Here is a 14573-nt window from a genome sequence, read left to right as displayed (position 1 = left end):
ATTCTCTCCACCATGAAAATGCAGGGTGCCCTTTCAGCCTATGGAACGGCTACACGGATCCTTCAGGAGAAAGTACAGGCCGATGTCCCACCAGAGATTCTGAATAATGTGGGTGCCCTCCATTTTAGACTTGGAAATCTAGGGGAGGCAAAGGTAGGAAAATAGAAATATTCTCTTCTTATACACTGTCAGGTTGAATGCACACCTTTTTAGATGTATCAACTAAGTCTTTTAATAATGTAATTTTCTTTTCTTTTTCATAGAAATATTTTCTGGCATCACTGGATCGTGCAAAGGCCGAAGCTGAGCATGATGAACATTATTATAATGCCATATCTGTTACAACATCATACAACTTAGCCCGGCTGTATGAGGCAATGTGTGAATTCCATGAAGCAGAAAAACTGTATAAAAACATTTTACGGGAACATCCTAATTATGTTGACTGTAAGAATTGAAACTTTTTTTTATGAATTTAAATTCCCACAACAGCAGCAAAAATTTAGCCTGAAAACAAATCTTTCTTAGAACCAAAAGTAAAAAAATATGACTATAATGTCCCCTTTTCTTCAAGGCAAAAAAAATAAAAAAGATGCAGCTTCACTTAAATTTATCTTAGATACTTAAGTGGGTCAGCTATACTTATTGGACTTTGCATAACTCCTTGGCATATTTGGTGATGGATGTATTTTTCTGATGCTCCTGCTCTGATTTCATACTCACATTTTTGCAATGTTTATAATAGGACGAGCACTGTTTTACTTCAAAATAATATTACTAAAATGTCCTACTTTGTGTTTTTACATCCTAGACATCGCAAAATTCAGAAAGTTTTTTTTTTTTTTAATGTTTATTTACTTTTGAGAGAGACAGAGTGCAAGTCAGGGAGGGGCAGAGAGAGCGGGAGACACAGAGTCTGAAGAAGGCTCCAGACTCAGAGCTGTCAGCACAGAGCCTGATGTGGGGCTTGAACTTGTGAACCACAAGATCATGATGTGAGCAGAAGTCGGACACTCAACCGACAGAGCAATTTATAATACTGTATTTCCCTTAAAAGAACATAAAGTTGTGATATTTTGACTCTGGTTAAATCAGGTGCTATTAATTAACTTAGCCTCTGTCATGCTGTTATAGATACAAAAGTGATTAAAATAAATAAGATTTTAGTTCAATGCTAGGCTGAATTTGAATTGGTTTGATAGGAAGTAGTAAGCCATTATTAGTTTCTTGAGAAGAACAACATTTTCTGGAGAAAATTACAACTTACATTTGTGCAACAAATGTACTATTTACTGTTCCTTTTTTTTTTTTAATGTTTATTTATTTTTGAGAGAGAAAGACAGACTGTGAGCAGGGGAGGGGCAGAGAGAGAGAGACAGAATCCGAAGCAGACCTCAGGCTCCAAGCTGTCAGCACAGAGCCCGATGTAGGGCTCGAACTCACGAACTGTGAGATCATGACCTAAGCCAAAGTCGGACGCTTAACCAACTGAGCCACCCAGGCGCCCCTTTACTGTTCTTTAAGTGGAAGTCCACAATTAGAGCCCAAGTTTTCTAATTGGAAATCAATCCCTAGTAGTCCATGTTTCACTATTTTGCCTTATGACAAGCAGCTTTTTAAGAAAAAGTGACGCTGCTGTGCATCAGAGAAACTGGAAACAGAACAGCTCTGAGTTTTTAAATACCTTTGCTGGAGATAAGGGCTTAGACCAGGATGTGAGCATTGGAATAGAGTGGAAGAAATAAATCTGAGATTTCAAACAGTGAGACTTGATGGCGACAGAATTGCTCTTTAACTTGTTAGATTATTAATTAATTTCATTGGTGCTCAATTTTTTTCACCTCTGGGATTTTTCTGTTCATTCTATGAATGTATTAACAAAAATCAATTGTTTCAAAAGTATGACTATAAAATCATGATCTTTTATAGTTAATATTTTAAACATAAAAACTTAAATGTATATTTTTTAGGCTATCTCCGCCTAGGAGCCATGGCTAGAGATAAAGGAAATTTTTATGAAGCTTCAGATTGGTTTAAGGAAGCTCTTCAGATTAATCAGGTTGGTGGTATTAACTCTTAGGTTTGAAAAACAATTATTTCACCTTTTTCTCCCTAGATTTTCATTTTAATGACTATCATTGTTTCTAATATCTTGACATCACCCTCTTTCATTTACTTGTTAAAGTTACTAGAGTGTACATAGGTCTAACAGTCAATTTTCAGAATGATCTAGCTTCAAGAAAAGCAAGCAGTTAGTAGTGCTTTAAGAAAAATTGATTCAGTATCTAATGGATAATTGATACCTGTCACAACACAGCATTTTATATACTGTTAAGTGAAACTGCAATACAATCTAAGTTTATTTTGGGGGAAAAAAAAGTTACTAGAGTGTAGAAGTTATGTAAACTTTTTGATTGTGAGCCACAGAAATAGATTTTACATCATAGTTAATTATACACACGTGTGTATACAACAACTAAAATTAAGATTCTGCAAGTCTTTCTGGCCTGCTGCCATGTGCAGTACCCTGGTAACCTTCCTGTAGTCCATTCTGTTGTATTTCTTACACTGATAACTACACGCTAAAGTGATTTTACAGTTCATTAATCTATCCCTACTCTCAGTTTGTAATTGTGGCTTGTAAACCTCTTCAGTAATCAGCTGTTGTGGAAGATGATTAATATTTATGAATCCAAATTACAGATTTTGTTTCTTTTTCTTTGTGTGTTTCAGGACCATCCAGATGCTTGGTCTTTGATTGGAAATCTTCATTTAGCAAAACAAGAATGGGGTCCAGGACAGAAGAAATTTGAGAGAATATTAAAACAACCATCTACACAGAGTGACACATACTCTATGCTGGCCCTTGGCAATGTCTGGCTCCAAACTTTGCATCAGCCCACCCGAGATCGAGAAAAAGTAATTTCTTTTTGTCTCTTTCTTTTCTTTTTGTCTCTTTAAAACAAAACTGACACTTGATTCCTGTTTGAATTTTTGTTTTATAATTTTTTTTCTTTTTATAGGAAAAGCGTCATCAAGATCGTGCCCTGGCCATCTACAAACAAGTGCTCAGAAATGATGCAAAGAATCTGTATGCTGCTAATGGCATAGGTGATTATAAGACATGAGCATCTGTAGTGATTTGTGAAATGAATGCTTTCAGAAGAACGTTTGTAGATCCTTATTTCTCTCTAAATGTAATAAACGTAGTTATATTAAAATAGGGCTTTTAGTTGTTTTTCTGGCTATAATTGTGAAATTTCTTTTTTTTAATAAAAAAAATTTTTTTAATGTTTACTTATTTTTGAGAGACAGAGTATGAATGGGAGAGGAACAGAGAGGTGGGGACACAGAATCCAAAGCAGGCTTCAGGCTCTGAGCTGTCAGCACAGAGCCCAAGCTGGGGCTTGAACCCACAAACCATGAAATCATGACCTGAGCCAAAGCTGGGTGCTTAACTGACTGAGCCAGGCAGGCGCCCCTTAACTTTTTTTTTAATGTTTGTTTATTTTTGAGAGAGAGACAGAGTGTGAGTGGGGGAAGGGCAGAGAGAGAGAGGGAGACACAGAATCTGAAGCAGGCTCCAGGCTTTGAGCTGTCAGCACAGAGCCCGATGTGAGGCTTGAACCCACGAATCATGAGATCATGACCTGAACTGAAGTTGGATACTTAACAACCGACTGAGCCACGTAGGCTCCCCTATAATTAGAAAATTCTTAAATGTGAACCCTTTTATAATTGTAGGAGCTGTTTTGGCCCACAAAGGATATTTTCGTGAAGCTCGTGATGTGTTTGCCCAAGTAAGAGAAGCAACAGCAGATATCAGTGATGTGTGGTTGAATCTAGCACACATCTATGTGGAACAGAAGCAGTATATCAGTGCCGTTCAGATGGTAATTTCTTATCATTCAAGATATTTTTATATGTGTTCACTGTTTGTTTGTCTTTTAAGTTTATTTACCTAGAGAACAATCTGGGAATTGGGGGAGAGAATCCCAAGCAGTCTCCACACTGCCAGCACAGAGCTCGATGTGGGGCTCAGACTCATAAATTGTGAGATCATGACCTGAGCTGAAATCTAGAGTCAGCCACTCAATTGACTGAGCCACCCAGGCGCCCCTATTGTGTTCATTAGATGTTTTCTTAGCCACTCTGTCACGGAGCTGCATGCTATTTCTTATGACACTGGGTCTGTTCACAGGCTTACCATCATATAATGTTAAGGCCAGTCTTTGGTGTCCAGACAGAGATAGGAGTCCTGGTTCCACCCCTAACTGCATGCCTTGGGCAAAGGACATTCTCTCTGACCCTGTTTCCCCATTAATGAAATGGAGATCGTGTACCTTAAATTCACAGAATTGTGCAAAGATCCAGTATGAAAAGTACTGGGCACCATACTTGGCACTAACATGCTAGTATATCAGTAAGCACCCAGAAAATAGGATTTAATATTTGTTTGCTCGTTTTACATTCTTCATTCTCAGATGGGAAAACTGAGTTTCAGAAAAGTCAAATGACATTTTAAAAAGAAAAAAATTCCATGGGGATTAGTTTTTATCACTATAGAATTTTGTTAGGCCTTTCATATTTGTGGAGTGCTTGAACTTAAAGTAAAAGAGTCATATATAGGGTCGAGGGGCACCTGGCTAGCTCAGTCAGGAAAGCATATGACCCTTGATAGTGGGTTCATGAGTTCAAGCCCCATGTTGGATGTGGATGTTACCAAAAAATAAATCTTAAATATTTAGCATCTGTGGCATATTAAAAAGTAAAAAATCCTTAGGATCTATGGGAAATATTATGGTTAGAAAAAATAAGATTCTTGCCAGAGGTTGAAGACAATAGCAGGCCAGGCTCCTGGAAGTGGCTAACTTTTTTCTAAGAAGGATGAGTATTATTATCAAATTCAGAATATTTGAAAGGCACTAAGTCACAAGGATTTATAGGACCCAGACTGCACACAGTATTCTCAGAGGTTGTATTTTTGGAGATGGGCCTTTCTGATCTGCAGAATGATGATAATGTTGCCTTTTGAAAATGCAAGCTAATTTTCAGGGGGAAACCTCTAACCACCTTCCATGAAAAAGATCGTACTTATGACAAGATAGGATCCATGGTCAAAAAGTGAAGTATTCATGACAAAATTGACACCAGTATTGCCATATATTGGTTTCACCAAGAACCTAACAACCAGAACTGTGAGACCTCTCATGCTCATTGCCAGTAGATTCCACCAATCCTAAAGAAACATGGTAGAGAGTATAGCCCAAAGGAGCCAGGTGTGTAACTTTTAATAACTTGTCAATAATCTTGTCAATAGATTTTATTGCCAGAGATATGAAAAAAGCCATCCAATCTATTTATCCTTTCAGTATTGGTCTAAGTTTCAAATGGAAAAACTATTTTGAGTATCTAGTTGTTGTTTGATTTTTTTTTTTAAATCAGATTTTTGTGTTGTGAAAATGTATCCTGGTGAGTATCAAAAATCATTCTCAAAATATTCTTTGAAATTAACCATTCAGAGGGTAAAACACCTTTTCGTGTAGCTTTAAAATTGCTTGAGATCTTGTTACACAATGACAATGTCACTTAATCCTTGTTGTATTTTTATTAACTTTTTATTTTATTATAGTATGAAAACTGCCTCAGAAAGTTCTATAAGCACCAGAACACTGAAGTTGTACTGTATTTGGCCCGGGCCCTCTTCAAGTGTGGCAAGTTACAGGAATGCAAACAGACTTTGCTAAAGGTGAAAAGGAAAACTCATTCTTCTCACTTAATTCTATGCTGTGTTATATACTTCTATTCTATTTTATGCATGTTTGTATACCTAGCATTCTATTTGAATAAAATTCTTTTCTTGTCATTAGATTATGTGAAATATTTGCTTTGTTTTTTATCTGTAGGCTAGACACGTGGCGCCCAGTGATACAGTGCTTATGTTTAATGTGGCCTTGGTCCTGCAGAGACTAGCTACCTCTGTTCTGAAAGATGAAAAGAGTAATCTGAAGGAAGTACTTAATGCTGTGAAAGAACTGGAGCTTGCACATAGGTAAAGATTTTGTAGAAACAACTTTTGAACTGCTTTCTTTCTTTAAATTCGTCTTGTCTCAAATGTACTGAAAATCACTTCCCTGAAGAATAGATCTCTCTACTAGAAGCATTCCAGTGGTTTTTAAGCCAAAGCAGGTGACTGCCACCAGGTGGCGCCAAATTGTGTCCAGGACCCTGCCAGATTTGGATGGTGAAGTGTCCCCTAGAGCTGGCTGGCTAGCTTTCTTTGCAAGCTTGCCCTAAATTTTCATTGATCTGACAGTAATATGACCCAGCATTTTACACACTTGAAATTTTTGGACTCCACTTATGTTGGTTTTACTACTTATACTGCTGTGTCTTTTCATGGAATATTAATTTTCATTGAGCTAGGATTAAGGCCTGTCCTCTTAAGTATTGAATAGGTTTCTGCAGCTGAGCTCAAAACTTATGTACTTTTACAGGATTTATTTGTAATTCAGTGTGTGGTAAATTCAAAACTTGATATCTCTTCAGGTTTTGTTTAACCTTATCTAAATTCTTATAAAAGCATTTTTTTTTTTTTTTGCCTCGCCTGATAGACTAAGTGCCTTTATGGCCTACACTTTCTAACCTCCATGCTGACGTATTTGGTAAATACAGTGTTCAGTTAAATATTTGCTGCCTGAACTGATTTTTGGTTATTTGTGAATTTCCTGATGATATTAAATATGACTGCTTATCTTCATGAACTTGTTTTTTATTAAACATATTGAATATTACATTGATGAGAGTCTTTTTTTTAAGTGAGTTTCATATATAATTTTCTTATTGAGTAGCCTTTCATGTATCAAATGGGTTCATGTAAGTCCGTCAATATGTAAGCCTTTTCTCAGACTATTTTTGTAGGACAAATTAAAAATCTAAAGAGCCAGGGCACCTATGTGGCTCAGTTGGTTGACTGTCTAACTTAGTCTTGGCTCAGGTCATGATCCTTTGGTTTGTGGAACTGAGTCCCACGTCAGGCTCTGTGCTGAGAGTGCAGAGCCTGCTTGGGATTTTTTTCTCTCCTTGTCTCTCTCTGTCCCTACCCCGTTCGGGCGGCCTGGCTCTCTCCCCCCTCTCAAAATAAATAAATAAACATTTAAAAAGTAATAAAAATCTAAAGGGCCTATTTCATTAGCATTTTTCTTCAGTGAAATTTTATTTTCTCATTCCATTTAGATACTTCAGTTACTTGAGTAAAGTGGGAGATAAAATGAGGTTCGATTTGGCCCTTGCCGCTACAGAAGCCAGGTAATGTTACTATTTATGGAAGGTGACTTTGGGTGGACAATTATATCGATGTTTGCCGGGCGGCCTTCCAGGGGCCGGTGTTTCCTGCTTGTCTGAGACTCTCCAGCCTGGACCAAGGCCTTTTTCCAAGGGTCCTTTCAGAGCATAGGACAAAATCAATTTAGTACAAGTACTTAAACTGTGTGAGGAAAATACTTTCTATCTATTCTGACTCTTTGATTCACATGCGAAGATAATGTTGAAAATATATCTGTGATTAGAGAGGACTCTTATAATTTGGAAAGTTACTATAGTTGACAATATTGACTTATGAGAAACTCAGTTAATTTTGCTAATTAAAATGTTCCATAGATATTTGCTAATGATCTGGCTCTCTAGCTTATGTAAGGAAAACAGATCCTGAGTTTTTGAACAGAAAATGTACTAGCTGCATTCATGTTTCTCTAAATCTGGAATATTGTAGGCAGTGCTCTGACTTACTGAGCCAGGCCCAGTACCATGTGGCCCGGGCACGTAAACAAGATGAAGAAGAAAGGGAGTTACGGGCCAAACAAGAGCAAGAAAAGGAGCTGTTAAGGCAGAAACTTCTTAAAGAACAGGTATTTATCTGTTTGCAGTTATACTAGAACACAAGAATGGGGTGCACACAGACATACGCCTTGCATGTTAAAGAAGTCCTGCTGGTAGTCGTGATATTTTTTCAACATTTTGATGCAATTTTTTCCTACTCTGTTTTCCTCGTAGGAAGAGAAACGTCTCAGAGAAAAAGAAGAGCAAAAGAAACTTTTGGAACAACGGGCCCAGTATGTTGAGAAAACCAAAAATATTCTTATGTTTACTGGAGAGACCGAAGCAACAAAAGAAAAGAAAAGAGGAGGTGGTGGTGGACGGGTAAGATGTGACTCCTGCTGGCACTGATGGCACCATCCCTGTCATTTGACTTTCAGAAGTGAATATAATTGGTCTGTTTACTCAGCGCTTAGTCCTTAGCTTTGACTTCCTCCTTTGCTAAGAGGCAGTCTTCCAAAACCGTGCTTTATATGGTATTATTTGGAAATGCATTCCAGCGTTAGCTCAGTACATTGGACCTTGTGGTGACCTAAGCCACTTGAGCCACTCACCCTAATTAGAAGTCTTCAAAACATGGGCCCCACCAGGCACCCCTCCCATGCAGTTTGGTAAAAGATCCTTCATTTCTCAAATGACTGATAGGAACCTGGCCTCATTCCATCAGCCAGGAGAGAACTGATTATAATCTCGTTTGGATTTCAGCGTTCTAAAAAGGGAGGAGAGTTTGATGAATTTGTCAATGACGATACCGATGATGACCTGCCTATATCCAAAAAGAAGAAGAGAAGAAAGGGCAGTGGTAGTGAACAAGAAGGAGAAGATGAGGAGGGTGGTGAAAGAAAAAAGAAAAAGAGGAGAAGGTATGATCAGTGTGCTGTGAATAGCCTCATAAAGGTGGCAAAAGACCTTTCGCCTTCTGAATCTTTCTTGTGTTAGATTCATAAAACCTGGTCATAACTTGATCTTCCTAGACAGTGAAGCCTTCTGTTTCCCCTACTTCCTACTTTAATCCTTATAGTCCTAAGATAGACCCCACCACCGGATCCCCGGGGAACCTAGAACCTCCACACATATCCACAGCTATTATTTTATTTTACTTTTGTTTTAAGTTTATCTATTTTGAGAGAGCATGCATATGCATGCACATGCAAGTGGGGAAGGGGCTGCGAGAGAGGAGAGAATCCCAGGCAGGTTCTGTGCTGTCTACGCAGAGCCCAATTTGGGGCTCAAATGCACAAACCAGAGGATCATGATCTGAGCCAAAATCAGGAGTCAGACGCTCAACCAACTGAGCCACCCAAGTGCCCCTGAGAAAAGCGCCTTTTAGTCTTCTCAGTGCCATTTGCTGTTAAGGTATGTGGTGCCCTGCCCATGTCTCACTGGAGGCGCCCCTGAGCTGTCCCGTTCCTCACTGGTGGTGCTTCCCTGTCCAGGAACCTCCAGTCGGCTATCTTAGCAAGACCTGGTCTTCCCACCCCTTGGCTGACTATACTTGGGGAAGAACCTAATGAATTCATTCTGACACGAACCTGTTAAATGAAAGCTGTGAAGCTATGATAAGCCATCAGCAGGCCTGGAATGAGTAGCTGGCAAGGAAGGAAGAAGAGAGGAAAGATGTGAGATCTAGAGCCTGGGTCTTTTCTCCCATTCTCTGTCCCTCCACCAAGACAAGATTCAGGGTTTCTCTTAAGATGAATAAGAGAACTCAACAGAGTAAATTATTTGGTGGACATTGCATAAATACATGGTTCTTGCAGACTCCTGTGCTGTGTGCAGCAGCTGTAAATCATGGCCTCTGCCCTTGATGAGTCTGCAGTATGGATGAGGATAGCCCAGTAGAGAATAGCATTCAGAATGAATAATATTTTGATGACAAAGTAGTCTTAGACTTTCTAGGCATGAGTGAATCTTGACAGACTTTCTCTTGATGTTCACTATTTAAGACCTCCAAAGGGAGAAGAAGGATCTGATGATGAGGAAACAGAAAATGGCCCCAAACCGAAAAAGCGCCGTCCACCAAAAGTGGAGAAGAAGAAGGCTGTAAGTTTATAGTACTGTGGTTTTCATTCCCGCTGGAGGCATAAGGGATTGCTCTACGTAAGAATGTATCTTTCCCTGCAGTTTCTTCAAGCACACGTGCTTCTTTAAAGTGTATTGGTTGCTCTTTGTTATCGTCACACCACAGACTTAGTTTAAGAAGATGTCCTAACGTGATGCAACCTGGGACTCTTGATTAATCCGTTATGTCTGACCTTCTTTCTTTAGCCCAAGCCAGAGCGTCTGCCTCCTTCAATGAAGGGAAAAATAAAATCCAAAGCCATAATATCATCAAGTGATGATTCTTCAGATGAAGATAAACTTAAAATTGCTGATGAAGGGTATGAATTCCCCCCCTTTTTAATGTTTCTTTATTTATTTCGAGGGAGAGGTTGCGAGCAGGAGAGGGTGAGGGAGAGAGAATCCCAAGCAGTTTCAGCACTAGCCACACGGAGCTAGATGTGGGGCTTGAACTCCCAAACCGAACCGTGAGATCATGACCTAACCAAGAGTCATTCGGACACTTAACCGACTGAACAACCTAGGCACCCCTCCCTTCGCACGTTCCGATAAGAGTGGTCACTGTGCCAGAATGTCTTCCCTCCAGCTTCCTGGAATCTCATATGTAGGAGAAACACATCTTAATCTAACCCTGTCCTTTTGACCTGTCCCTGAGACATGTTTGTCCCTCAGAGAAGAAAACCTATTTTGAAATCTCGTCTCTCTATGGATATTGGGAAATTTCCTGGATGGCATCCTTCTAAATGAATTGTATCACTTTCCTACACTTACCAGACTGGCTAAAACTGTTATAAGTAGCCCAATCCTGGTCATGTGGAAATGGGACTTTCTGACAATTTCCTGTCTTGAGGGCAGTAGTGACTCAGCTCTGTGCACAGTTTCTCCTAGACTGCTTACCCTGTACTCTCCTTTAGCTTATGGCGCATCTGGCAAAGCTGTGTTGGTTTTACTTGTCCTGACCTTGTTCCTCAAGCTGGAGGTTCCCCTGTCCCCACATTTGGATTCACAGACTAGGAGTCTTAATGCTGCCCCACCCCTTGTATTTCTTCCGATGGAATCATTTCATTCATTTGTTCAACAGTCATTTCAACGTCCATTAGGTGTTCCATGAGGTAGTGTGCTGAGCGCTTGGGGATACAGACGAAAAAGTCATAGACTCTGCCTTCAGAGAATTTATGTTTTAGAAGCAGTGAAGTGTAACATAAACCAAAAGCCGCCTTATAGTGGGATAGGTATGGTCACTTATAGTCACTTACGGTATTGCTCTCCAGGGACCATACCTAACCTGGAGTTGAGGGAGGGTTGTAAGAGACTTGTTTTGTAAACAAAAGGCTGTTTGAGTCGAATCTTGGAAGAAGAATGGAGTGCCGGTTGGTTAGAGGTGAGCAGTTGGCGTGTGGAGGGAACTCAGGGTGCCGGTGGGGGTGCTGGCCTCGTAGGTAACAGTCTCTAGGGAAACACCTGTGAAGACTGCAGTTCCTTTTTTCTCTGAGGACACGGGCTGACACACACTGGGGTTGCTTTGCGCTTGCCTACAGTGCTGCCCTGCTCAGTGGTAAGACGCCAGCAAGAGCAGAGCAGTGGAATGTAAGGTTTTAGAATGAGCATTGTTAAAATGTGCAGGCAGAAAGGTCTGTGGGAGGCTGAGCTGCTATCAAACTATGAGGTTAAGGCAAAGTTGATTTGAGCCACTTGCATCAGTTAAACTTGCTCCTGACCGTCACGAAGTCTTCTTATTTGACCAGGTAGAATGGTGGACATTGGACCCAGGAGGCCCACTGGCCTTCAGTGTATGTAGGGAATGGACGTAGCATCCTCTTACTCACTCTTCATATCCACTCAGGGTGACCGGAGTTACATTAGTGTGTGTCTAGGTTTCTTCTTTCACATTTAAGCACCAAGAGCCTCTGATGGTTTCATTTCCAAACAGAGGAATGTATTACATCTCCTTTGCCTTTTTTAGACTGACCCCTGTGGCATTTCATATTCCTTTCCATGGAAACCAAAACTGAACAATATGCCACACAGGAAGTATGTCCTCCTGTCCAGAGCTCTGGGGGGTGAGCAGCTGTCACTGCAATTAGGGGAACGTTCTTTCTTCTGGAGACCTCCAGGAAGCCAAGATCTCCTGGGTGACACTACCATCCCAAGCATAGGTACAAGTCCCATTCCCTTTAACCCATCAGCTGATAAGTAGAGGGGAACTCAGGGCAAAAGGAAGTGAGCTACAAAGCCTTTAGCCCCGGCTGCTGCGTATTTTGAGTAAGACGCACCCTGGTGGGGGGCACGAGAGCAGCAGCAAGTCCTGGATAGAAAGGGTCCCTTTGCTCTTCAGGGATCTGATAGGATGGGGGGAGGGGTGGTCCCACTCATCCAGCCTTGGGAGAGTCCCTACAGCCAAGCAGGATCCTAGGTTTCACCTCTGCTGCTATGAATTTGATTATAAAGATAAATGTAGCCCTTCCTTTTCATAAAATATATATGAAATTGAGACGTGCTTCATTCTGATGGAAGGTGCCTGATAGAACCCGGTGAGAGTCGTCCTTTACTGTTGAAGTGCTGTGTTATAACTGAAGTGCCTTATTCTTTTTTCTTTTTAGTCCTTTTTCATTGTGAAATATACCAAATTTACAAAACAGTACACAAAACAAATATCGCAAAGTGAACCCCGGTGTAAACCATCCACATCAAGAAGTAGAACATTAAATGCTCTTATTTTTTAGAACGCGTTCTCTGCTTGTCAAGGCGCCCGTTGGCCAGACCCCTGGCGTCTAACCAGTGCTTGTCTTTGCCAGACATCACCGCAACAGCAACAGCGACTCCGACGACGGTGAGCGGCGGAAGAAACGTGCCTCTTCGGACAGCGATTCTGACGAGAACCAGGACAAGTCTGGCAGCGAGGCCGGCAGTCCCCGGAGGCCCCGAAGACAGCAGTCGGATGAGGATTCGGACAGCGACCAGCCAGCCAGAAAGAGAAGGCCCTCGGGTTCTGAACAGTCTGACAACGAGTCTGTGCAGTCCGGGAGAAGCCGCTCCGGAGGTTCTGAGATGGACTCGCGCCCGGCTTCTCCAAGTGCCGAGTCCGACCACGATTCCGAGAGAGGCTCTGATAACGAGGGCTCTGGCCAAGGCTCTGGAAATGAATCCGAACCAGAGGGATCCAACAACGAGGCCTCGGATCGGGGCTCAGAGCGTGGGTCAGATGATAGCGACTAGGGTTCATTTCACACATAAGCTTCATCTCTGGAGGAAACTTTTTTAATATATGAAAGCTGTGACAGAAATGCTTCAGATGTTTAGTCAAACAGTTGTGAAATTTTTCCTAAGGCAGTTTTTTTTCCCTACCCATCTGTATGTTACTAAGTCCCAAGAGATATTTCCTGTGCTAAAGTCCAGCATCTGCGTCCCCTGAGCAAGTGAAGAATGTGACTTTGCCTCATCGTGGTACAGTTCTCCCCGTCACGTGTGAAAACCGCAGGAGGAATAAACCCAGACGCTAATCATTCCTACGGAGGTTTGACTGGAACTGGCAGAGACGATTCGCCATCTTCGTGTGTTAAGCAGCACACTGTTTTGGTTTTTATTGCAGCCTTGCACCAAGGGTGCAGGCAACTTGGTATTCCTGTTTTTGTTCCATTTTAAGTTTAGATTGAGACTATTTTTATTTCCTGGAGGAAGAGCTATCTACTGTATAATCACACCAAAGTACAAGTGAAAGGAAAGTTTTCTCCAATAGTGTAACACTGCAGCCATGTAGATAAAACCACAGATAATGTAATTTGTTAAGTCGACTAAGATGTGGACAAATGCTTTTCTGTTGGTAGAATGCGAAGACCTACATAAGCCACAACAATAAACTTCTCTTACCAACTTTTATTGGACATCGTGTCGTTTTTATTTGCTCAGTACCTTTGTGTGTGAAAATTTAGCATAAACATGCAAATATTTGGAAGATCCTGATCTAAGCTGAAGTGTGTTGACTCAAAATGTTATAAATTTTTAAAAAGATTTTGTTGTTAAGTAATCTCTCTACCCAACTTGGGGCTCCAGCTCACAACCCTGGGATCGAGAGTCTCCTGCTGTACCGACTGAGCCAGCCAGGTGCCCCACAACTTTTATAATTCTTTATAGATTTGTGGGTTTTTTAAAGATGCAAGCAAACTAAGGTACTAATAATATGTATTTGTATTTTCAATACTTCAGTGATTAACAGAGTAACATTTTTATGTTGCACTGTACAGTTTGGGGGAAAGCTGTAATTAATTTAATCAATAACTATTCTATTAGGCATTGAAAATGCAGAGATAAATGGTCTTTTCTGCTAAAGTCTAATGGAGAAGATCACTTCATGGTCCCTATGGTGTGAAAAGGGGAATGTTTGCACAGGTTGTGGGTACAGAATGGAGGGTAAAGTCAAGGCAAGGTTTCCTGAAGGACAGGAGACTGCGACAACTCAAGGGACCGGCCCAGTGGAGTAGTCAGGGAGTGTGTGCCAGGCCGTGGGCTGCGTGTGTGCAGCTCTGGGAATTCCGATGTAAGAGAAGCAATGAGTTTCTGCCTTTGAAAAGTGAAGAGCCTGAGATTCAAAAGTTTGTGCAGTTCGTAAAGGTGAGATTTGAACTAGAATCCAGGTCTTC

At 40.8% G+C, this 14573-nt stretch overlaps 1 protein-coding gene across 1 annotated transcript in view; it reads left to right on the top strand.

Annotated features, from left to right (window-relative positions):
* CTR9 (CTR9 homolog, Paf1/RNA polymerase II complex component) overlaps positions 1-13817 on the top strand; it is a 28667-nt gene extending 14850 nt beyond the window's left edge. The window contains exons 11-25 of the mRNA XM_029957494.1: positions 25-153; positions 264-447; positions 1971-2059; positions 2734-2919; positions 3024-3111; positions 3745-3893; positions 5633-5749; positions 5907-6052; positions 7237-7308; positions 7772-7907; positions 8053-8199; positions 8581-8738; positions 9822-9918; positions 10144-10256; positions 12732-13817. Of these exons, the coding sequence (XP_029813354.1) occupies positions 25-153; positions 264-447; positions 1971-2059; positions 2734-2919; positions 3024-3111; positions 3745-3893; positions 5633-5749; positions 5907-6052; positions 7237-7308; positions 7772-7907; positions 8053-8199; positions 8581-8738; positions 9822-9918; positions 10144-10256; positions 12732-13152 (2232 nt within the window). The 3' untranslated portion in view covers positions 13153-13817. The remainder of the gene's footprint in view (positions 1-24; positions 154-263; positions 448-1970; positions 2060-2733; positions 2920-3023; positions 3112-3744; positions 3894-5632; positions 5750-5906; positions 6053-7236; positions 7309-7771; positions 7908-8052; positions 8200-8580; positions 8739-9821; positions 9919-10143; positions 10257-12731) is intronic.
* The last annotated feature ends 756 nt before the right edge of the window (positions 13818-14573 follow it).

This window comes from Suricata suricatta, chromosome 11 (genome assembly GCF_006229205.1).
Source record: "Suricata suricatta isolate VVHF042 chromosome 11, meerkat_22Aug2017_6uvM2_HiC, whole genome shotgun sequence".
Classification (NCBI taxonomy): Eukaryota; Metazoa; Chordata; class Mammalia; order Carnivora; family Herpestidae; genus Suricata; species Suricata suricatta.
Note: the sequence above shows the minus strand (reverse complement) of the source record. Positions and strands in the feature narration are given on the sequence as shown.